Source organism: Vanessa atalanta, chromosome 7 (genome assembly GCF_905147765.1).
Source record: "Vanessa atalanta chromosome 7, ilVanAtal1.2, whole genome shotgun sequence".
Lineage (NCBI taxonomy): Eukaryota > Metazoa > Arthropoda > Insecta > Lepidoptera > Nymphalidae > Vanessa > Vanessa atalanta.
The window spans coordinates 7,007,299-7,032,354 of record NC_061877.1 but is presented as its reverse complement, the minus strand read 5'-3'; the positions used below and the strand labels follow the sequence as shown (position 1 = coordinate 7,032,354).

At 29.1% G+C, this 25,056-nt stretch overlaps 3 protein-coding genes across 3 annotated transcripts; 2 read left to right on the top strand and 1 right to left on the bottom strand.

Annotated features, from left to right (window-relative positions):
* The first annotated feature begins 18,762 nt into the window (after positions 1–18,762).
* LOC125065390 lies at positions 18,763–20,680 on the top strand. The gene is made up of 3 exons (XM_047672960.1): positions 18,763–18,867; positions 19,285–19,368; positions 19,482–20,680. The coding sequence occupies exons 1-3, from the start codon at positions 18,813–18,815 to the stop codon at positions 20,678–20,680; spliced, it is 1,338 nt and encodes a 445-aa protein (XP_047528916.1). The 5' UTR covers positions 18,763–18,812.
* Positions 20,681–20,747: 67 nt separating this feature from the next.
* On the bottom strand, positions 20,748–22,571 carry LOC125065391 (signal recognition particle 19 kDa protein). Its single transcript, XM_047672961.1, has 4 exons — positions 22,241–22,571; positions 21,778–21,955; positions 21,486–21,625; positions 20,748–20,872 (listed from the first exon to the last, which is right to left on the bottom strand). Exons 1-4 carry the CDS (start codon positions 22,294–22,296, stop codon positions 20,800–20,802), a joined length of 447 nt encoding a protein of 148 aa, XP_047528917.1. The 5' UTR covers positions 22,297–22,571; the 3' UTR covers positions 20,748–20,799.
* Positions 22,572–23,069: 498 nt separating this feature from the next.
* On the top strand, positions 23,070–24,358 carry LOC125065204 (tRNA (guanine-N(7)-)-methyltransferase non-catalytic subunit wuho). Its single transcript, XM_047672707.1, has one exon. The coding sequence runs from the start codon at positions 23,198–23,200 to the stop codon at positions 24,320–24,322; it is 1,125 nt and encodes a 374-aa protein (XP_047528663.1). The 5' UTR covers positions 23,070–23,197; the 3' UTR covers positions 24,323–24,358.
* Positions 24,359–25,056: the final 698 nt, after the last annotated feature.

Here is a 25,056-nt window from a genome sequence, read left to right as displayed (position 1 = left end):
TAGAATTCCTCTCACATTAAGAATATTAAAGAGATATATCAACGTCTTCCCGGTATAAATCTTAATGTTTTCTCATTGAAATATCCGATGTGCTTATATAGATTCTGATATACGTAGTATTCAAGTTACGTAAAATAATCCCTATTTTGGAAAAAGGTAATTAATTCTTAAAAAGTATTAATTCGTTTTCGTTATAGTATATTTTTGTGTTTTAAAATAAAATCATACCGAGTGAAGTTCGTGAAATCGACATGTCACATACATTTCCTAAATCGGATAACGTGATTTTCGTTGGAAAAGTATATAGAGTCGCCTTTTAAAAATATTTATATGAATAATGGACGATTCGAAACAGAATTTTTTTCTCAATCTATAGTCAACAATTAGCCGAATGTGTAATTTTATTATGCCCGTTGAAGACACACTCATTAGAAACCTATGTTTAGTTAATTACTATACCAAAAAAAAACTTATTCGGACTATCCTTAAAATTATTTAACAATTAAGTATTAACCTAAAACTAACATTAAAAAACCATGACGTGAAATATCTCATAAATTAAGGTTATATGAATCGTAAAACGGGCAATCTGAAACATTAACGCCATACCTCACAAAACCCATTCATTCAATATTATATATTTATTAAATACAATAATTAACCTTTTGTTATTAAGGAATTGTATTTTATCATAAGTCTAAAATTGTTCATTTCTTTTTTGTATTTGTAATTTCAAATATGTCAATTATTTGTTTTACTTATATTTTTAGTAATCTTCATAGACCTTTGCCATAATTATGTTTATTTGTGTTAAAATAGTTTAATGATTATTTTCTGTAACATTTTACATGATTTTAGAAGGACTACTAAAAAAGGATAACATAATTATTGTAGTTATAAAAGTAACCTGAATGTGTGTTGTTATCGTTTTTTATTTAATAATATTTTACTACTCCCTGTGCAAAGCCTTGTTATGCAAATTACCGAAACAAGCGCATAAACTTTGTAAATGCACATACGTCGTTACCAAAAAAAATTTCAAAACAATAGGAATTCAATTATTTTAAAATTATATTAATTAACTTCCTAGTATAATGTCTATAACTTATACATACTAATATCCCACAGGGAAAATTCACCAAAACTAGGCGATTGATATAACACATTTGTAAAATAACTTTTCACTGTAAATAAATCTATACTATGCGAAGCGTGACAACAATAATACTAACTCCACTGAGTGAGGGCTGTCATGAACGCAATAACGAAAACTTTAATATAGTTTATAAAGTTTAATATAGTCCTGAAAAAACTATAATTTCACATATATTTTCTTGTAATTATGTACCAATTTTAGATTATAATAACAATTAAATTAATAACATTACTCAAAATAAAAATGATACTTCAATAGATGTCAATTCCTATATATTATTTTGTTTATGATGGCGTTGGACAATGATGTTCTAGAATATCATTGGCGTTGAAGAATATAATATAAATTAAACAGTAGCATAATTATAGCAATATTACGATTATTATTTTTTATTGTACCAGGATAAAATAATAATTCTCGTCTTGTATTTTACATATTTTCTAAATAAACAACACGATTATAAATTGAACGATTATTTTACATGAACCAGATAATTATATGTTTTGTTCGAAAATATTATCCCAAGGTTGTGATGACTTCTAAATTCTATAACTTTTAAGCGTAAATGTAAATAAAATATGTAGGAACAATACCTCGAAGTTGTTTCCAAAAAATAATAAAGAGAAATTTTAAAAAATATTTTAATTCAATACAGTATATTTGGTAACCCTACTTTAGAAGGGCGGTAAATTGTGTAAGTAAACTAGCATTCGACCGAGCCGCAACTGGCCCCGGATCTGCGTACAAACAAATCAGGAACTTTATTAAGGAGAAAAATGCTTTTCGATGTGGTGGTGGTGATGATGTGATGCCCGATAACATTTTCGCTTAAAGAAAATTGTTTTATATTCAACAATGAAATAACCAGTTATATTTTATTATATATTTTTTAGAGGTTTATATTAATGCATTATGTCTTTATAATATGTTATACGAGTGGGCTTTTCCCAAGCCCGTCACATCATGTATTCGACCAATAGTTAGTTAGTATTGTCTGGTTTGAAGATTGAGTTAACAAGTGTAACTATTGGAACACAGGACATAACAATTTAGTTCCCAAGGCGGTGGCGCATTGGTGTTGTAAGGAATAGTTAATCTTTCTTAGAGTCAAAGGGCTTTACTCATGTTATGTTTCGGAGTCTAATCCACAGTGTTAGGTGTTAAGTATCATACAGTTTATGTTTTCCTTATCTGTTGACCACAAAATATATAACGAGCACAAACCAAACAATTATAACCACCACCACTGACATTTAGTTCCTATTTATTTTTTCTATTCACTCGAATAAATCAAACGTTGCTAAATAGATTAGTAATATATAGGAAGAACCGGTTTTTTTTTTAATATAAGAAGACGGACTATTAGCCACGTGATGGTAAATTGTTAAAATTTCATATTTAGATATTAAACATTACTTACTTGTAACATTAATGCGCCAGCAAGATTGGGAACTATTATGTCCTTTGTGCCTGTAGTTATACTGGATCACTCGGAATACAAACATACTGGGTATTATTGTTTAATGTTAGAATATCTGATTAGTATGTAGGTGGTGCCTACCCACAAGGATTCCAAGGTTTCAAGTAAGTCTTACAGTTTCAACAAAAATTCTAATGACTAAACAATTTATTAATTTAAAAAAATAAATTCAAGTCAATTCTTATTTGATTATACAAATATATATATGACTAAACATACATATATATATGACTAAACAATTTATTAATTTAAAAAAATAAATTCAAGTCAATTCTTATTTGATTCTTGGCATGTACAAAGACATGCCAAATTTAAAATTCTGTTTAAATAGACAAACAAATGAATAGATAAAATAAGCGGTACAGTTGTATAAATATCCAGCTCATTTATTTGCTAGTAGGTTAAAACCATAAACACTACAATAAACTTTAGTAGCCACTTGTGATTGTTATTGCGGGGTATGTTCAACCGTAAATTATCTACCTACTTCCTTCCTCCTTCACTCTTGCCCTTTTTTCATTTAATTTATCTTACATACATGACACATAAATCACCATTATGTTGCGTCGTTACGACATAAAATCATTTGACTGGGACGAGTATGTTTTAGAACGTTGTTTACGACTTATTGCAAAGCGTATATCTATGAAAATAAAATACAAATACTTTCTGCCTTGAAACACTATACATACTCAATGTATATTCACTTATTTGTGTTGTTATAAGTTAAAGAATATCGATATTTTATACTAGGAGCTGCACTGAGCTGATTTACTCGTACGTTTGATTTGTAGAAAACGTTAGCTGATTCAGAAGAATCTTCCGTTTGACGGAGAAGATAGTTATTATGAGTGTAAGCTATTTAAACATTCATTTAATCTTATTTAGTAGATAGTCAACATGTGATGAGTACACAAATGGTTAACTCTAAATAGACTAATGTATTAGAACGCTTGAGTCTTAACCGAACGCGGTTTCATATCTTGGCAAGCTCCACTGAATTTTCGTATTCTGAATTTGTATAATTTATCTCGCATTCGGCGGTGAAATTCTGACGTAGGTACATATATATCCACCAACCCACCTTGAAGCCGCGTGATAGAATAATCTCTAAACCTTCTTAGTAAAGGGACTAAAAGCCAAGACTGCTAGTGATCGCGAATTACAGGCTGTTACAAATATTTTGTCATTCTGGCTATGCTGACAAAGACCAATATTATTTTAAATAAAAACCATGTTAATTTAGATGGAAGGGTACCATAAAGGAAATTTTTATTATAAACATGTATGTAAGATATTAGGAACAACTTTTGCGTTTCATTTTTAATCATTAGTATAGCAAAATAAAATATATTTGATTTACCGAGCTGACAAAACATTGTAACAATATCTGCTTTTCTGAATGTTTCGCGCACTGGGAATATTAAGAAGCGGTATTTTCGGAAACAAAGCTTTCCCGGTATCTCAATTTTCATTTCCCCTCGTTGGGACATCCGGTGTGATTTGTAGAATAAGATAGTATAGAAACGGAAGTTTTGTGGGAATTCGTGATTCTCAGCCTTTATCTGATGCTTACATAAAAACCGAAGACTTAAATACATTTTATTTAAGTAGTACATGTATAACTAAACTTACATATACCCGCGAAAATATTCTTTCTTAGTTATAAAAAATTACATAAATTCGTTTCAAAAATGAATAAGTCAGTTTATAATATTAGTCCTATTGAAGTAACATTTTTTTTTATTTATCACTTTAATTGTTTAATACATAATATAATGTAGCAAAAGTAACCTCGATCCATCTCAACACAACAATCTCTTATTTTGTATGATAAATATTTGGAATAGAGTAACGATTGTACAAATAAACTGTGCACTAATTGTCAATGTCTGTCTTAGTTTAGAGACATCGAAAGCTTAACAAACAATGGAGGCATACAAGTGCACTGGGACAAGTTTTTCAGCTCATACATCATATACTTCCTTCCTTTGCTCATTGCCCTTTTTACTTCATTATTAAAATTCTACAAGACAAAATATTTTAATAACGGTAACAATGTAAGATTAAAAATATTTTTTATTATAATATTTTAATATTAAAGCTGGCTTCCTCGTTAGTATGCAAAGCTTAACAATGTTATTTACATAATCAAAACTGTATACAGACTGAAGTGCAGGATTTAGATTTATGTTAATTGAAATTTATTTACAATATAACTATCGACGATAGTTTATATACGATAGATAACGAATTCATTTGTATGACAAAAATATCGCTACAAAATTTTAACACAATGATTAAATATATATGAACGATAGAACAATTGTTGAGATTATTGTATATGTGTACTTAATCCTAATTGAGATTTTTGTTACGAAGTCAAAATATGCAATAAAATAAAACCTTTTTATAATATGTACAGCGAGTACACACATTTACAAATAAAAAGTCTGAGTTGAAATATCATTAGCGACCATGCGAGCAAAATTCGAATCATTTTCACTCCAGTACCGGCCTACGTGTACAAACAGAATCTCAAATGGCAGATTTTTGCTACGGTGACTTTCATTCAAATAAATATGGTTAAGAAATCAAAATTTCCAAATGTAATTATGAAGCCTTTTAAATGTTCACTTGATGTAAATAAAATAATATGATACCTTGAAAATTCAACAGTAATTTTTGTGTACATATTATAATAAAGTACAAATGTACATAAAAACATATACGTACTCATTTCAAACAACCTAGATTGTTTGTCAATTTAATAACATCAGAATGTCTCAAAGGCAGTATTAATTTTTACTATACGCAGTTTAAAAAAATTATATTTTTTTTTTGTATTTACGTTTAAAACAAAATATTATATTGTGTTGAGTTTCAATAGACAAGACGATATTATTACGTCTTCAGGTCATTTAAACGTGACACGTATTGAAAAACTAAACGTACAATAAATCAAATATATATATAATATATATATATATATATATATATATATATATATATTTATTATCAAATGTCAAAAGTTAACTAAATCTATGTATATATACACAATATAACTTGTTTTTTACAAGTCAGTGTTTTCAGTTTTAATTTTTATTTTTTTTATGTTTCTACCTTATATTACAACAGCGTTCAAACTATTTTGTTTCCATAGACTAACAAGTAATACATAGAATTAATAACTCGAACCCAAAAAAACATAGCAGTTTTGGTACAAGAATTAAAAAATCAACATGAATGATATCGAGTCAAGTAAACGTCGACGACGTAGACGAGTAGGTCGAGGAAATGAAGCTTATAAGCCGCCACCAGCTACCGTCATTACAGTGACTCCATCAAGCTCGGCGTTATGAGCCATCGAATTTGCGTACAAATAAAATAGCTTAGCTACATCTGTTCGGAAACAACTCAACGAGGCGTTGGGAAATGGGGTTAACATAAAGTACGGACTCGACCCAGTCATATCCGACTACGTGCCTTATGTAAGTGTGCTATACTAAGCACCAAGTGGTCAGTTATGTAGAGAAGGCTTTAAACATGATATGTAGTGTAACAGCACAACTTAGCGAAATTCAGCAGCGACTATCCTTGTGGTATTTCTTTCAAATTAACGAGTGGTATCATTCATATTTTCGTAAAGTATTATATGGTTTTTGGATAATAATAATACTACATTAAAAAAATACATTTATTTACGAAATTTAATAAACTCTAATTTATATTCAAAACATGTATCATTAAATGACAAACGTGTACTCACGATACAGGATTATTTAGAGTGGGCGGAACGGATAAATTAAACAAAAAATTTAAGTTTTTCTTTGTTAAATAAATATTTTTAATTTTCATATTTAGTATCATTAAGTATCAACGTTACTAAATGCTATTTCGTTCAGATGAAATCTTTCATTTAAGTATAGTAAATTAAAGAAAGTAAATTTACAAGGTAATATAATTCATACATGGTTTATAAATGATCACTAATTCTAGTTATTTTTTCGTGGTTCCGCTACATAAAGCAAAACTAAGGAAAACATTTTCTGAAGCAAATATTAATGATAATTCTTAAAGGATTAGTCACGTTAATTTGCCGATATATACCTACTATTTTAGAATTGTATTTGCCTTACATATTGTATAAATTACAACTAATATTTAAATAAGCTAAATTATTGTTAGGTGAAATTTGCTGTATAATGATTTATGAACAGAATGTACTAAATATTTTAACCAATAATATTCATAAAATCATAGTATGTATACTATATATACGGGAGCAACAGATAATTAAAACGCTTAGTTAACACTACACGCAATGATATGTAATTACATATATTAACTACTAGTTATTTTTTATGTAATATTAAGTTCATTGGGTCCAGTCAAATAATGTCTTTCGTCATTTGCTCTTTTAAAAACATAAAAAATCTACAAAGCAATTTATTTTTAAACGTCAATATTGCTAATGACAATTTCCTTAATATTTTTGATGTTAGCAGACATATTACTACTTATACACTGATTTAAAGTGTTTTTTTTTATAATAGGATGGATTTATATTATAGAAAAAATGTCAAAAAGGGACAAGGAGGTACATAATTGATCTTTTATTATACAGCTATCGTTATTAACAATATCTGCCATATGAGATACTCAGATAAAAATTTGCACGCCAGTGTCTGAGATATAAAAAGAAACTGAACACTTAGTTCAAAGACAAAATGGAATATTGCAAATCGTGAATTCAATTTCCCCTTGGAACAAATGTCCATGGCGTTTTTTTTTAATTCTTTTTTCTACAAAGTTTAAATTGTTTGCAGAAATATCTTAAAGTTATTGAAATTGTTGTAGCAGTCGTTTACCAAATGTGATTTTAATATCATATTCTAGATTAATTTAAGAAAATTATAACCGGAAGAAAGTGAATAGATTTCAAATCGAAATATATATAATTTTTAACACAGTTATACAAATATAAAACGCTTGACTTCAAACACAAGAATAATGAGAATGATAATAAGTTCCTTTGAGTACAGAACGTTTGTATTGTTAAATTTTCCCGTAGGTATTTCCCTGTTTCAACGCTCTCACAAACAAATTTTTCACAAAATTTCGAACTCTAGAGAAGTTGCAACAAAAACTTTTAAAAAGCATTGAATAAAATATATTTTTTTAAACCTTAAAACTACCCCTTGCGAAACTTTTTAATGGAACATTTTCCATCTCCTAAATAGAGCTAATTTTTATTCCAAGCATAATCCAATAATTTTTATTTTTTTCTCAGTGTAAAATTACATTAAAATAAAAACTTTCTTAAATTTATGTCACGTCGTGAATGTCGTGCCTAAGTATCAAGTTGACTGAAACGAATCGAAATTTTTGGTTAATTTTTACAAGTATAAATAGACATTATTTGTAATTCGATGTTACTGCTATGAACAAGTTGCTGCTTACAATGCAATTCAATGTGCGCCTTTGAAATTGTAGTTCATAGCGTCGTAGTCATTATTGTGTTGAAGCTGGCTTTTACGTATTTTTTAATTTGTACAAGTTTCGCAACAGAAAATATATCATATAACATGAATTTACTCCTTATTTAAATTTAAAAAGAAAACTGAAATAAAGTCCATAAAATAACGTGCTTATGTATATTGTGTATCCTTCAGCTTCCTAACTTTTTTTTTAAGAAATATAACTTAAATTACCAAAAAATACCGTATTTAGTTATTTAAATTACATAAAAAAACTTTTGACTTCGATATTACTACAAATGCATGACAAGAATCTCTTCAGCTTATTAACTTTTCATCCGAGCATCAGTTCTTAAGTTATTAAGAAGAAGGAATAATCTCAGTCCTGGTTCCACTTTCTTAATGTAATCAAATTGAATGCATATTATCTGAAACGTGTTTCATGTCATCCATTTAGAGAGAAAGACGGTGTGTGATGAGATTCTGAGCTCAACAGGCTCGCGTTTTCCTCATTTCCATGTGAAAGTGTGCCAAGTATGGGTACTCTAGTAATGGTACGTGGTAAATGTCTATTATAATAAAAGTATTTTTAAGGCACTTGGAGATTTCAAACCAATTTTTTTACTTTCCTTACTTACCGTGAGAGAAAAATACTTTTAAAAATATATAAAATTTGTATGTAATGTAACGTTATACAAAACTAAAATATATACGTACGATTTATAAACGTGCTATTAATCAAAAGTGTTTGTTGTCGAAAAGCGTTTACCTATATTGATTCATAATGCTAATCACGCACAATATTGAGAATGGTTAATAAACATTTAACAGAATATTCATGTTTATATTTTGTACTCGTAATATCAGAAACATAATTCATTTGGAAATACATTGTATAATTGTCTAATAGAAAACGAACGATTCTTTTGCATATTGCATTCTAAGCATTATTTTTGCAATAAAAATATATTCGTGATTTTTTATGTTAACTTAATTTTTTGTTACATATTAACCAAACCAAATCATACAAAGTAAAATAGTTTGAATGGTATAATTTATATATTACGTGTTAATGCAGTATTTGAGGATATTATTGATACATTAATACGAATAGTTATTAAATTCATAAGTTACCTATACATTTATAAACTTTGACGGCTCAATAGTTGGAACGCGTTGATATCAAAGATCCCCCTAAAAATAACGGTTTCTAAACAGGGCTTTTTTTCAGTTTTCATAGGAGTTATTTGCGTTTTCTAGCGTGTGAACTAGAATAGGGCCCAGCCTTCTTCTGTAGCGAGGAGGAGGTCTTTGCCCAGATGTAGTATATTATTGAGCTATAGATAATTTTTAATGAATTTAAAATATTTAAGAGTCAAATATATTAATAACTGTACTGTCTTATGTCTAAAAATATCTTCTATAACGTAAACAATATTTTTAAAATATATAAAATTGATTAAGAAAACCTTTATTTTGAATTTGCCATTTACCGTTTGCGAAGAATAAACAATTTAATATGATTAATAATCATAATAACGATTTATTTATTAAACTTATTGAACCTTTTTAAGAACTGAAAGCAAATCAATAAGGTATAAAAGCGTTGATGACAAGCATTCATGTTCTGTAATAATATCGAGTGCTCGGTAAACTTAAAGCCCTACTTTACGACCTTGTTAAGTCTTTTAATTGTTGAACTTAGCTCGTTGGGCTCTTATGTATAATAAATGGCTTTGAAATTATTTGCGGCAATGTGTCATCACATTTATAAAACAACAGTACTCATTATTCTAATTTTAAATTCACCGAAGTCAAAAAATAGGCTATAATCATAAGTTATTTAATAGTTTCTTTGATATATAAAAAATAAATTTTGGAATATTTATTGATATTAAATCTACCTACATATACTTTAATATATAATACTTTAGGTAAAATTTATACACACTAAAAAAATTAAATTAGATATACAAGTTATCAGGAGAAAATTCACACTTTAAATTTGCATTGTACAAAAGTTGTATGCAAGAACCATTGAGTGATCGCCGTCAAAGGAGTACTATTCCACGACGCACTTCAATGAAAATTTCATCCTAGCGTTTTGTCCACAAAGAAAGAGTTAAATTTCTGAAGCAGCTGAAATGTTCTGCGTAAAACCTGTTTTATTGCAAAAAAATAATGTTTATACTTACTTGACTTATAATAAAAGTTAATACTAACGGTTAATAACAAAAATAATCGGTAGCAATACTCCTACTACTGAAACCTGACGAATATCCGAATATCAACCAATAGTAAATTACAGGCTTTATATATTATTATAATTTTACTTTTTAATCCTCAACTGACAATGTACAGATTGATTGATACTACCTAGGTATATAAAATTACATAAATTGCGATTCTGAAACTCTTTAATATGTTTCGAATTCGTAATGATTATTTTAGCCTATTCACTATTAACATAAAAATTAAATTAACTAAACAAGTAACACGAAAACAAACTTAAATTGTCTTAATAATTATACATATAACTCTAATACAAAATAAATTAAAAAAGCTGAATCGTGGGAAAGTTTAATTAAGGTAGTCGTTGGACTAAAAATTGTTCAAAGTCATTATGAAGTTAGAAACAAAAATATAATTAGTTTTTTATTTATTTTTAAGCAAATATGTATAATAATTATTATTATTTATTTTAATTTAGAGGTGACTATTCTAAAATGAAGATATATATATAAATATATATTTCAATTTTATATGATATTTCGGTTTTTGATCAGAAGTTATTACAAATTAAGAGCATACAAATAATTTAACATTTTTTACACAGTTACGCGGAATTTCTCGGCATCGGATCTAAGCGCAACACACAGACGTGATAAATATGAATAACACATGTCTATACCTACAGTAATATCAATAAAGAAAGTAAAGGTCATATTTACGATACTAATAAAAACTAAGAAATACCACTTTTTTAAGGGCGACATCGCACTCAGTAGGTATACTTTGCTCTACGTTATCAGTTTCTGCTGAACGAGTACAACGTGCTTCGTTGACAAGTCGTTTTGACGTACCTTTATAATAAGTTTGCTCTACAACAATCTCTGTATTGTACTTTCATTCTAGTGCCAAATGAATATACAATTCTGTACCCACACAAAACAAATCAAGGTACTGAAGTCGATAAATACTACAAAAATATTATCTTTTCTGTCCCTATTTCGCCCACCCGGGAGTGTGAAGAGGTAAGATACCTCTTCTGTACCCTGACAACATTTACACATAATTTTATAAAGTTGAGTTGGGAACCAACGAAAAAAAAATGTTGTTGTCGCATTTATAATATTACTTATGTAATATGAATCATCAATAAGTATTCTGCCAACAAACAGAAATAATTTCTATTGCTGATCCTGTGCTCAGATTTAAAGGGAGTCATATCATCTTAGTTCGCGTTGTCGTCGACACATTTGGAGAGGAATGGCATGATTAATATTTCTAACACTATTAAAGTCCATTTATCCTTCTTCCTACGCTAATTAAAAAGAACTATTATTTTTATGAGATACTAGTCTGAACCCTTAAAGCAAGTAATACAATTAATCAATTATGTATTATATAAATATTATAACAATAGAAAACTTTGTTTTAAGTATATATTCATAAAATTTGACACTTAAAGACAACCCATATTGCATGTAACTTGCATTTTGTTAACGATCACGTTTTAGTGTAAACACATTTCCCACAACGCTTCCTTTAGTTTAGTCGAGTTTGACATTGTGCCTGGTATGCAATGAAGTGCCGTGAATCAGCAACAATGTTTGAAGAACGCTTGCGCGCGTTGTTTTTAGGGTTCTGTAGTATACTTTCGAACTTCGTTGTAACCCTCATCCTCACAATGTATGCAGTTTTATTAAAATATTTAAGATACTGTTATCCAATATTACTTCTTCATCTTCAACTCATAGTAAAGTTTTTACGATTTCTCTCTGCTCATGCTGTCTTAATAGTCTTTAACATTATGAAGCAGAGATGAATAATAAGAAAATACGATAAACATAACTAGTTTATATTTGAACGAACGTAGAAAATATGATATTCTCTTGTATTCAGACTTACACGCACGCCGATCGACCCATTCGTATGTATTATATTATATACCAGCTTCTACATTTAGAACGGTTTAGTACATACATAGGGATAAGAGACTACAGACTACAGACCATTTTCTTTATGTGCCTTTGCCTTTATTTTCTAATACTGTGTTACGATTGTTAAATAAAATAGTTAAATACTTATTAGATTATTTCTGTCCGTCTAATAATTAGTTTAAAAAAAAAAAAAAACAAATGTTCTTAGTTATATAAAAAGTTATTTGTTAATATTGATGTACCTACTAAGTTATTTTACACTGCCTAATCATTCGTATTCACATGCATATTTCTCATAATTACCAATATAAATAATTTTATTTGTACACTGTATTATATATAGCTAAAATTATTTAGAAACATTCAAAGCGCAGTTCAAATTGGACATTAATTAGTTTTATCGATAGCAATATGGGTTCTTCGAGCAAAACGACTTCTGTAATTAAAGTCTTGATAGCAGCCGTCGCGCTACAAAATCGTCCAATCATGATTCACGGCGATTAAACGTTCCAAATTTCATATAAGTTTTAATAATTTATACTTTTCACGTAAGGCGAATATATATTATGATTATAATTCTGTAAGAATAGATATTTTGAAAACTACTCGTCACATTTAATATGTCGGGACCGCATTTAGGTTTGACTATTTATTGTGAAGCGTGATTACTTATATAATAACATTATATACCATAACCTTCGCCTCAACAACATCTTATTCTTATTTATATTATGGTCATAAATGTTTAGTAGTTTTATTCAGTTAAGCCATAAAAAAAATCTCCTCATTTATTAGTATTGATTGGATGAGACGAGGGATTAAATGTATGAACTTTTTCAATATTAAAATAATCTTTAGAGTCAGTTCAACAACGAAGACGCGCCCCATTATTTTCCGGGAGGGGAAAGCGAGGGGAGCGGGAAGCTCAACCCAAGCGGTAGTTTCGAGTCGAACATGGCTAGGTGTACACATTTAGATTGTTTGTGAATTAATAGCCATAGATAATTGCAATTTATATTGAGTAATCGGGAATGTTGCTTTATTTTTTTACCACATGTTAAAGGCAAAGATTATTTAAATCTTTGGTTAAAGGATACAATTCCACACAGTCTTCCGAAATATGCAGTAGTAATTTTGGATAATTCAGCTTAATATAACACTGGTTCGAATATAATATTTTATACGTTCTTATGTAGTTCCCATTTTTAAATCTGGAGACAAGCATAATATTCAGAATTATAGACCCATTTCCAAATTGTGTGCAGTAGCAAAATTATTCGAAAAAATTATTTATGATAAAATTTTCCCTCTACTGAGAACTATCCTAATCGATCAGCAGCATGGCTTTGTAAATAAAAAATCGACAGAAACTAATCTCTGCGAATTCGTTCATCGATTGATTACATCCATGAATAGAGGGCACCAGGTAGATGTCGTGTATACTGATTACTCCAAAGCCTTTGACAAGATTTCACATACGCTATTAATAAAAAAAATTGAAGGGGTCGATATACACGGCGATCTTCTTCGTTGGCTGTCTTCTTATCTCCGCAACCGTAGCCAGGCTATGATGATAAGTGGTTTTTGTTCGTCGTTTGTACCTGTAACTTCTGGTGTTCCCCAAGGTTCTCACCTCGGACCACTGTTGTTTAATGTGTTTATCAATGATATCGACGATATTATAAAACATTCTTCTTTTTTGTTATATGCAGACGATATGAAAATTTTTAGATCGGTCACGTCTTCACTTGACTGCTTATTGTTACAGGAAGATCTTGATCGGCTCTGTATATATTGCAAGGACAACTTTCTTAGTGTAAATGTGTCTAAATGTAGCATTATCACTTTTTCACGAAAATTAAATCCAATCCTACAATTATTACTTTGATTGTAATTCTTTGAATAGAGTGACTAAGTTGAGGGATCTGGGAATTTATTTAGACAATAAGCTTACTTATAGGTTACATTTAACCCAAATAACAGCTAAAGCCTCTCGTATGCTAGGTTTTGTTCTGAGAGTCAGCAAAGATTTTAAGTGCAACTCAACGTTTGTTCTTTTATATAATACGTTGGTTCGATCTGTTTTGGAATATGGATCTATTATTTGGAATCCACACTACAATTTATATATTGAGATGTTAGAAAATATTCAAAGAAAATTTATAAAATACCTTAATGTTAAATGTCGTACAACAAATTTTCCAATTACTCCACTTGCTGATCGTCGAACACTTAGAGATCAATTATTTTTGTTTAAATTAATAAGGAATTACATAGATTCACCCTACCTTCTAAAGTGCTTAAAATTCAGGTGTCCTAATATACGAACACGAAATAAGGCTTTGTTTAGTTTGCCCTTATTAAAGTCAAATTATGCACGAAATTCTTTTATATATAGAGAGTCTGTAATGAACATAACACTAAATTTTCAAGTATTGATATATTTACAGAACCAGTTGCTAACTTCAGGAAATTTGTGCTAGAACCATAAAGCCTAGATCTTTTATATGTTTTTTTTTTCAAATTTGCCCTTTTTTCATAGGTTTGTTTTTTCTTATTATTATTATATTATATATTATAATTAATTTTGTTCTGCTCTTATTATGTTTTTAGTTATAAGTGGAAACTTTACTGGTATATGTGCTAATTTTTATGCTTTAGCTTTAAGAATGACTTGTACTAACTTGTACTTTGTACTTGTTTCCCTAATAAAGTAAAAATAAAAAAAAAATATATATATATTATATCGATTTCCATAAAACTAAACGTATTGCTTCAATTAAAAAAATAAAGACGGCTTCAGAAATTACATACGACGACTTATTAAATGGTCATGGTTTTACTAAATTGCACTTGCCTACTTACCATCGGACCTTAATCCAATCGAAAATATATAGAATATAGAAAAACCTTACGTTGCTAAGTCGTACGTTTTTTGTTTTACTTGCTGTTTTAGAATATTTTGTCTGGATTTTCACAAATAGACTTTTCTTTGTTTGTTTTTCATAATTTAATATCAATAAATACCTTATCATTCTAAATTTAACCTTTTATACGACCATTATAAATACCCCGTTCTTAATAAAAACGACTTTTATAATATCAAATACATAGTGAATCTCTGCAAATTTTCACGTGCAATTTCCTTCCAGGGTGGCAGGCAATCAATTCTAGATGAGGATTGCGGCCAGGTACGACCGAGTTAAATCGGATTATAATATTCACTTAGCCTAGCTTCTTCTGCAAATAATAAAATCAAATATTTTTCTACTACAACTTCAATTACTTAAGGATTTTTTTATTAAAGAACATGAAAGCAATTTAAATTCATTTTCAAAACGGGTTTCTAGAATTGTTTTAATACGCAAAATCTTGTACCTTAATTTAATCAAACCTGTGTTCTTTGACTCAGAGGACGGCTTCGAAAATAACTTGTACGTCCAGTCACCACTAACCGAACCGTACAAGGGTCAGTTAATTGCCTAGCCTTTCCAATAGCAGCTATTGAGCCTTCACGAAAGACATGACAAATGAGTTATCTACGGAAAATCGACATCTATAATACCTACCCATATAATTATAGATAAACATTATGTTGTAGTTCCCAGTTCTTTAGCGAAAATTATAAATGTTAAATAAAGATATCAAGTGTTTTCTTATTTCAGGAAGGCAGACGACGTGCGATAACATTTGCCCATACACTAGCAATGTAAAAATTATGAACCACTCCTTAAGACAAGGTTCCTCAAGTTTTATGAATCCAGGGTTGGAGAATAATTTAAGTTTGATTTGGTGTGCGTCAAGGTTACGGACTGGAATCACATCTAGGTACAGTTACGTGCATTAATATGTAGATATTTTTAATTTAATTAATGAGTTTTATAAAAATTATAACGGTACAATCGTTTCTAAGCTTACAAGTTAAGTTACATGTTAATATCTTCGATATTGATAAGTTGCCCACGAGGTCTCCGCGGATTGCGGGTTAAAATGTTCTATAGGTACAGACTTAATCTAAGGCGTTATAACACAATGGCATGTATCCTGGGTCATTCACCCTCCAAATCAAATCACAGCAATACACAGTATTGATGTTTGGTGGTCGAATAATTGATGATTGAGCTATACCAAACCAAACGCGATTGCACACAAAAAAACAGTTTTATTGTCTTCTTTACTTTAAAGGTAAACTTTAAAAATAATGTTTTCCTTGAAATACCGTCTAGCGTTATGAATGTCACAGATTCCATTCCAATATACAGGTATTCTAAAATATGCTTTGAATATTAGTTTTGAAAACTTGAATCTATTTAAATGAAGTTTTACATTTGGTAAAACCATTAATAGAATTTTATTTTCAATACGTATACCAGATTTACACGTGAAAACCTTTTACTCTCGAATGCAAAATGACGTTCGTGAGATTCTTGCTCCTGACTGACAATTTAAAATTCATGTGAAAATCAGATCAATACTCAAGTAGAGCAGTTTTATTTATTTATGTATGTTATACTTTGCAATTATAATTTTATTAATAATCTCAATTTATGAACATTACATAAAATGAACATATGATCATTACATGTATTTACGATAGTAGTAGAAACTCGTATTATGAATTTGGAAACAATTTTGTATATAAATGAAATAATTTTATTTAACGTTTTTCTTTTTATAAATCTATTTAACGTACAAGAACATCATTTATTTCTTTTTTATCCAAGTTATTCAAAGGAAAATATGCAAATCTGATACAATATTTATCTTATTATTAAAGATTCCGACAGAGTTGACCAACGATGCGTATTGCGTTCACAAACATTCGATCAATGCCGACTTTGATGTATCGTAAAAGAGAAAATTACAATCCAAGTTAGATACTCATTTGGTGATAATCCTATTGGAGCTTTCATTCTATTCATTGATCTAAATAAAAGGAAAACATAATTTATTTAGTTAGTGATTGGATACGATAAAATCTTATACACGATACTCATTGCTTTAATCTGAGATTTGAAATGTAAGTTAATCTACCAAACTCATTCAACAAAAAATTCTTTTCGAAGTAAAAATAAAAAATCATCTAACGGCATCTATATACATACATATAAAGCATCAGACCCGGGATAAGCCAAACCAAAATTAATTCATTCTCTCGATTACCTGCAAAATAAAGACTCGTGAAAATCTTTAAGGCGCCAACATTAGCATATTTATTAGTATCACCCAATTTAGACAAGGATTGATATGGTTCCGATAAATACTAATAATAATTTGAAACGTGATGTTTATGATTTTAAAGACTTTGTAGTGATGTAGCTAATAATTTTATACACGACGTAAAAAGATAAAAAAAAAAATACATTTCTTACGACGCGTTTTGTTAACTGTACACCGTTTTACTGTCAATTATTTTATTGGTAGCAGGTTTGATCTCCGCTCATGGTAAATGTTTGTCAATCATAAAATATACCAATATATCGACATTTTACCGATGTTTGTGTTACGCGATAGTTATAAGTCAGAGTTTTCTAGAGGTGATTGACTGAAAAGCTTTTTCCTGGTGGATTAATTACCTTTTTGCTTTCTGAAATAAATATTAATTTGGCATAATTTTCCTGAAAAAGCCTATAAACAGGTCGCATTATTGCTTTCGTAACTATTTTCATTCTTGCCTATTCACATCTCAAATTCGAGTTCGGTACCTTACATATTGCCTCGGAAATCGAGCTGGGATTACTGGCAAATTGTTCAGATCACATACCGGCCAACACTCACTCGAAATATTAAGCCTTATATTCTGACTCAAACTGCCTATCTATCTCTACCAACTACGTTTATATCAAATGCTAAATTTGAAGCTACGCTCAAGAATAATTGTATCGGCTCAATTCTTAGTTTAATTTTACAAACTCTTTTCCTCATGGACTTCAATTTTTATGTATTATAACAAATACATACATAGATAATACTTATTAAAATTATTAAGTTAAATTTAGTTAAAGAATTATTTTATTCCATATTATTGCTATCAAATGATTATTTACGATTATAAATATTTCATAAGAGTTATGTCTATATATATAAACAAAGTCTGTTTAAACATGTTCGATCAAAATAAAAGCCTAGTTAAGTTTTTTAAATAATTTATTTTAGCAGCGTTACCCCAAAATCACCTCGTAAGCGATATTTATAGATATGTATATTGCTTTTCGAAAAAAATAAATTTTAATGGAAACACAGTAAATTAATAAAAAAACTGACGAAATTTGTACTATTATTTCTATATTTTACATAGCAATTTTATAACAAGAATGTACTCGTATAGATGAGTGACTAATTGTTTGAAAACGAAATCCCAATAAATACATTCGCAGAACTTAAACGTATTTGAAAATATCAAAACGTGCTTGAATTTGCTTCGTAAGACATATCACTGAATAATATAAAAACATTTAGCACACTCAAAACAAAACACATTTCAAATTAACTTCCTATAGTCAGTAACTAAACTTATTTGAAAATGGTAGAAAATGGAAATAAGAATATTATATTATTACATTTGTATTAGTAGTGTTCTTACACCTTGTAAGTAGACATTGTTCATTTTTAATAATAATCATAAATGTTCAATGTTAATTAAAGATATATCTTTCTGTATACTGTGAGTGACATTATTAAACTTAAAATCTTGTGCCTTGCGCACTTTTAGGGCAAACATGACGCGTAAAAAATAAAAGGAAGATTTTAAATGTTTTAGTTCTCCAGTTGTTATACTTGCTTATCAATATTTTTATATTATGTAACATATAAAAATAGTAATTTTATTTTTATAAAATAAATTATTTATTAAAAACATTTTGTCATAGATACCCAGTTACCACTAAAAACATAATTGATATGTATCCTTTTTTCCGTTATTTTCGTAGTGAGATACAGGTTCTTAAATTAATATTGTAACTTATGTAGCAGTGCACTATATCATTTTTGTTTACGTTATTGCAGACCTAGATGCAAAACCTTTTTCACTCAACGACGTTATTGCCGCAGAAAAAGCAACCCAACCACCTGAAAACATCTTTAAATCGCGTAAGTATAATTTTATTATTTTGATGTCAGACTAATCGTTTTTTAACAGCTAAAGTTCTTCCTTAATTTATGATACTTATGAATAGTAATATTGGTATTATTCTATTTTGCAGATAATATACCACAAGGCAAGAAGATATCTTCTTTAAAGTATAAAAAAACATTTCAAATAAAATCACCTACAAACCCCAAGAAATTAAAACATTTACAAAGACCCCGAAACAAACGTAAAAAACTAACCTCAAAAAGAGAAATTCATCAAGATGAAAAACATACTAAGTATATACCTTTACTTAGAAATATTGGGATGTTATTTGACAATATTCTCAGTTCAGGTTCGAGCGAAACCTATGACACAAGAAAATACAAATACAAGAGAAATCAATTTATTACCGAGGACAGTGGCGAAAGACCGTGCACATGCATCAGTAAACATGATTCAGAGAACAGATCTGATCCGAAAGAAAAGACATTTCCCGCGCCTTCTACCACTGAAGTCGAGAATGAGACTTCCAGCTCTGTCATTATTACCACCACGCCAACCTATAATTTTGCCAATGATAACATCAACCGTATCAGACACAATAAGAACATATCCTCAATACTTACAAGAGATTCCTCTGGCTTTTGGAGAAACAATACTAGATTCCGTAAGAGAAGCGGCCCCTCATATAACGGGAGCTTTGAAGGACATATCACCGGGGTTCGAAGAAATAATGAATATCTTGCCATCGACGGACAAGGGGAACTCGATATACAACACGATGAAGAAAATTCCAACAGCCATTCACGAAACAATACAAGTAGCCATAGATCCAGTGGAGGAATACGAAGAATCAGAACAGATCCCCGAAATTCAAAGATTTATAGAGGAACCGATAAAGCAAAAAAAACTGTTCTCTCGGCAAATGAAACCATTGAAGACGATTCAAGAAACATTCCAAAATACGAAAGAAATACTGAATTCGAAATTCGAAGAAACGAAACAGAAAGCGCAATATTTTTACCGGAATTTACTTCAAGATTACGAGAATATAACACCGAGGAGAAAAACACATCGATACGAGTCGCCGAATCTACTGAAAAAATCTTCGATTACTCCAGTAATAAACGAGTCATTGGCAGAAATGGCTCTTATACCGAGGAAAATAAAGAAAATCGTAGAACAGATAAAGCAATAACACCCTATTCTTCATCGAATTCAACTTTTCCATTTGGTAAGGTTGTAATGATTTTCGATGGTTACAGTGTAGCTAGGGATGTTAATGGTGAGAACAAAAGAAAGGAAAAAGTCATTCATATTCACTCCTAAATATTCTGGAGTTACTATTTATGATATTTAACTATTAAATTTGTCTGATGAAATATAAACTGTATTGTTAATGAAATAGTACTTTATTATTATTAAAAATCAAATTTCAGTTCATAGAATTATCGCCTTCCTTTCTTTCCTTTAGCTTTATTACTCCCTTGTTGAACTGCTTGAGGTTGTTGATCTGCAGGTCTGCAACAAAGTAAAAGTCATAAATATTATTATCTATATGGAATAGATATAGATAATACTGCTTTTAACAAAACCTAAAGAAGTTGTCCACTACAGTATTATAGATTATATTATAGTATTGGCTATTGCTTATGAAATCGGTTTTTACTTACTTCTGACTGTCAAATGTTTAGAGAACAATATAGTTTTTATATATTTATATTATGGTTAAAATTTTACATAGAAATCAATTACTTACTTTTTAAAATAAAACAACAAGAATAAGAATTTGTGACATATTGATGTCACAAATTCTTATTCTTGTTGTTTTTTTCCCATTGACCCAAGTTCTCTATCCAATACAAAATTTAAATAATCTTCATTGTTATACTTGTAGACTAAATTCAAAGAAAATACATACTTTTATTTTCTCAATTATGCTTGCTATGCTTCATAAGAGCTAAGGGTTAAGCGATTATGAGGCTTACAATCAGAGAGATTACAAATACATATATCCTTTACATTTCCAAAATTCTTGACAAATAACATGATAAGTATGATTATATAAATTCATTAACAATATCAATTCTACCAGTTTTAATCCTTCATAATACTCAAAGAATTTATAACATACCTATTTTGACGAGTCTTCAACTTTGGTATAGCTTCAACAATATACTTCATTACAGATTCCCTAGTGGGAAATTCTGCTTTTAGTGGAGTTCCATCATCGCTTTTTAATTCTACCCGAATACGACCTCTGTGCAACATTTCCTGAAAAAAATGTTTTTAAGGTAATCTTCAATATTTTACTTGATTTAAAAATGGCAATTGGTAAAATAAACTAATGTTTTTATTAAAAAAACCATAGCTTTGTGGTTTATGTTTTGTCATAAGTTATATTTATTAATTCCAAAAAATAGTACCTTACTGCGCTCACGTGGATAGAGCTTATTTTCAACACCGATACGTAATCCAGTAGGAAATAAAACATCTCTTATCTCCTGATGAGTAGGATTTTCAACACATATATCTTTCGGTAGCCTGCGGCCCTGGGCAAGAGTTTTCTTATTATTTAAGTAAGCCGGATAAATGCAAATCCACCTGAAAGTATAAAACCAAGGTTTTAAAGAAATATAAAAATAGGTTTGGAGGATACAAATGTGACAATATTTTATCCAACACAATAATTCTACTCACTATGTGAATCTTCACTGCCAAGCATGAGATATATTATAAAGAGATATCTGATATCGCATATATACTCTATATGCTAAAATTACATATATATTATAAAGCAACAGTTAGCAATAATCTAAACTTTTAGATAAAATTAGTATTTAGCCTTTTTTGTTATTTACATGGTACAACGTATAGATATATATATACCTTTCTACGTCGCTGTGCTTCTTGTCAGGGTTCCATGAGGTAATCATAGTTGCCATGGTTTTTTTAAAAACAAATTATACCTTTCCCTCTTTCTAAAAATCTTTATCGCGATCAATTACTGCTGGAATTTTATTTTGTATCCCGTTAAGTCGCTAATACTAATTAACGGACATTCAAATGATTTTGGAACAAAACAAATTTTATGTTTCTTTTATTATATTAACTGTAGTAAATAGCAATTCATTAGCCAATAACTTTCAGTTAATTAATTATGAATCTATCTATTTTAACTCATGAATGTCGAAATCTGTATTTTGACATTAAACAGATGACATGTCATACATCGATGACATTGATGATTTTCCTATTGTGTATCCGAGTTACAGTAAAATACTAATAATAAATAAAATTCTTAATCAGATATACCTACTTAATAAATAACTATATATTTATTTTAATTCATTGTCTTGTTTTATACCCTTTTTATTAACTAAACTAAATTGTACAGGATTCTATTATAGTTTATCATTTTGATTGAGAAAAAATAACAAGAAATCACAAGGCTAAAGCTCTTACTTTAGTTGATAGGTTAATAATTACGTATCTAATATACGTACATAACTATCAATTCAAACTGAACTAAACAATGCAAGGAATCTTATACCACCAAGGAGAAATACTTGAAAAAAATGAAAATAATAGTAATTTTTATACGTTTACGATTTGCCAATAATTTTTTTTTAAATCTTTAAGAACCTTAATTTTCGATTGACATGACATTGATATTGAAATAAATAATGACAGACGTCAGACACTAGACAGTATTTATTTAAGTTGACATTTAATGTACAATAGAATGAGGTTATTTAAAAAATATTATAGGTTATATTTCCGTGGTACAAGCGAGTTTCAGAAAATCATATCATAACAGAAAATCACAATTATGCCAACAGAAATATGTCTTTAATGGCAGTAAGTGATGGAATCATAGCAGTTTCAAAGGGGCAGTATATCGAATTATACAATGATTCAAAACATGCGTTTCTTGAGTTTAAATCAGATTCAAAACCACATGAAGAAGATTTTGTAGTGGACATTAATATCTCGCCGGATAAAAAATTATTAGGCGTGTTATTGTCTAAAAAGATAATAATATACGATTTGCCTAACCTAAAACAAGTTGAAACCTTTATATTACCACGAAGTACAAGTAAAATTAGATTCGACATTTCCAGCAAAAAAATATTAGTAGCAGACAAAACAGGCGATGTTTTATTATTTGAAATACATAAAGAAGACAAAGGAACTAAAATTCTTGGACATTTGAGTCTTTTATTAAATATTTTGCAAACTAATGATGGCAAATATATCATAACATCTGACAGAGATGAAAAGATAAGAGTATCTTGCTTTCCTAATGCATATAATATTCAAACATTCTGTTTGGGACATAAGGAATTCGTCATGCACATAGAACTCTTGCCTCATGCCACTGAATATTTAACAAGTGCCTCAGGTGATGGAAACATCAAAATTTGGGATTATACCAATGGAAAACTTCATCATACTATAGATACTTACATTGACATTAAAAACAACAATGACCTAAAACACAAGTTTAGTCAATCAATGGATGAAGAAGGCATTGTAATTAATAGTTTACCTATTGTGGATTACACAATTACACAGTTAAATAAATTTTCCAGCCTCATTGCTCTTACAGTTCATTCTTACATGAAGATACTGGTTTACAATTTAAAGTCCGTCAATAAGGAATTCACACATAACCTTGTCTTGGAGCTTCCATTTAAATATTTCCCTGTTTCTATCAAATTCCACAATTTATCCTTATTTGTTTATGATGGTATTAATTCTAAAATCTTTGAATATAAGGTCACAACTGAAAGTGAAAACATCTTTATCAACTTAATTAGAGAGCTTGAAGTATTTGAAAATCAAAAAATGGAATCTGATATAATTTATGAGCATAATCCTATTAAACTGTTATTTAAGAGAAAATTTGACAATGTACAAGAATACAAAGAAAGAAAAAAGATGAGATTAGAAAAACCAGTAAGTTAAGTTTATATGAAAAATAAAATATTTTATAAGATTAAATTGCCTTTTAGTTTTTATTTTTTTTCTAGTGTATTTAAGTGGTTTATTAATACTCGTAAGACAAAGATAAAGACCATGAAAGCATCCACCCGGAAAGAGCATGAGAGAGTGTCCTAACTTTCTTTAATTTTTATATTGTTTACTTTTTTTAATATTAATCTATTTCTTTTTGATTTGTAAGCCAATAGCACTTAATATTATTTAATTAAATTCTACTTCCCCCCACTATCACCAGCATTTTTAGCGGTAGCTTAAAGTTTATATATTATGCGCTTTACTCATAACCGTAGACGCGGATATAAATGTAATACAAAAATTAAATATTGACTATAATTTCTAATCATATCAATATTCTCATATTGAAAATTTAGCAAAGGGGCAATGCGATTATTCACACTTTTCTGTAAACCCGCCAGTCCCGCGGGTTCTCTCAATATTCGACCGAGATTATAAGCCAAAAATATAAGCAGGATCCCGCTATAACGGTATTAAAATAAAATTACACAGCAATTATAACCCATCACTAAAATTAAACAAAAAAACGCATTCAAAGAGGGCTCAACAATACCACATCGTACTTATCATATCTAATTACACATGCCTGGTTAACTCGTACCAGAGAAGTTATGGAGCTTTGTAATCAAAACCGAAAACTTCAAATATCCAAAATTATAATCGAACCCAATAGAAACATTTAT

Bases quoted from the DNA above. Each gene is read 5' to 3' on its own strand.
- LOC125065204 (XM_047672707.1), top strand. From the start codon at position 23,198: ATGTCTTTAATGGCAGTAAGTGATGGAATCATAGCAGTTTCAAAGGGG.
- LOC125065391 (XM_047672961.1), bottom strand. From the start codon at position 22,296: ATGGCAACTATGATTACCTCATGGAACCCTGACAAGAAGCACAGCGAC. The intron at 21,956-22,240 runs GTATATATATAT...TTATACTTTCAG, and splicing joins AAGCACAGCGACGTAGAAAG to GTGGATTTGCATTTATCCGG. The intron at 21,626-21,777 runs GTACTATTTTTT...CATTTTTTTCAG, and splicing joins ATCCACGTGAGCGCAGTAAG to GAAATGTTGCACAGAGGTCG.
- LOC125065390 (XM_047672960.1), top strand. From the start codon at position 18,813: ATGGAAATAAGAATATTATATTATTACATTTGTATTAGTAGTGTTCTT. The intron at 18,868-19,284 runs GTAAGTAGACAT...ACGTTATTGCAG, and splicing joins TAGTAGTGTTCTTACACCTT to ACCTAGATGCAAAACCTTTT. The intron at 19,369-19,481 runs GTAAGTATAATT...TCTATTTTGCAG, and splicing joins TGAAAACATCTTTAAATCGC to ATAATATACCACAAGGCAAG.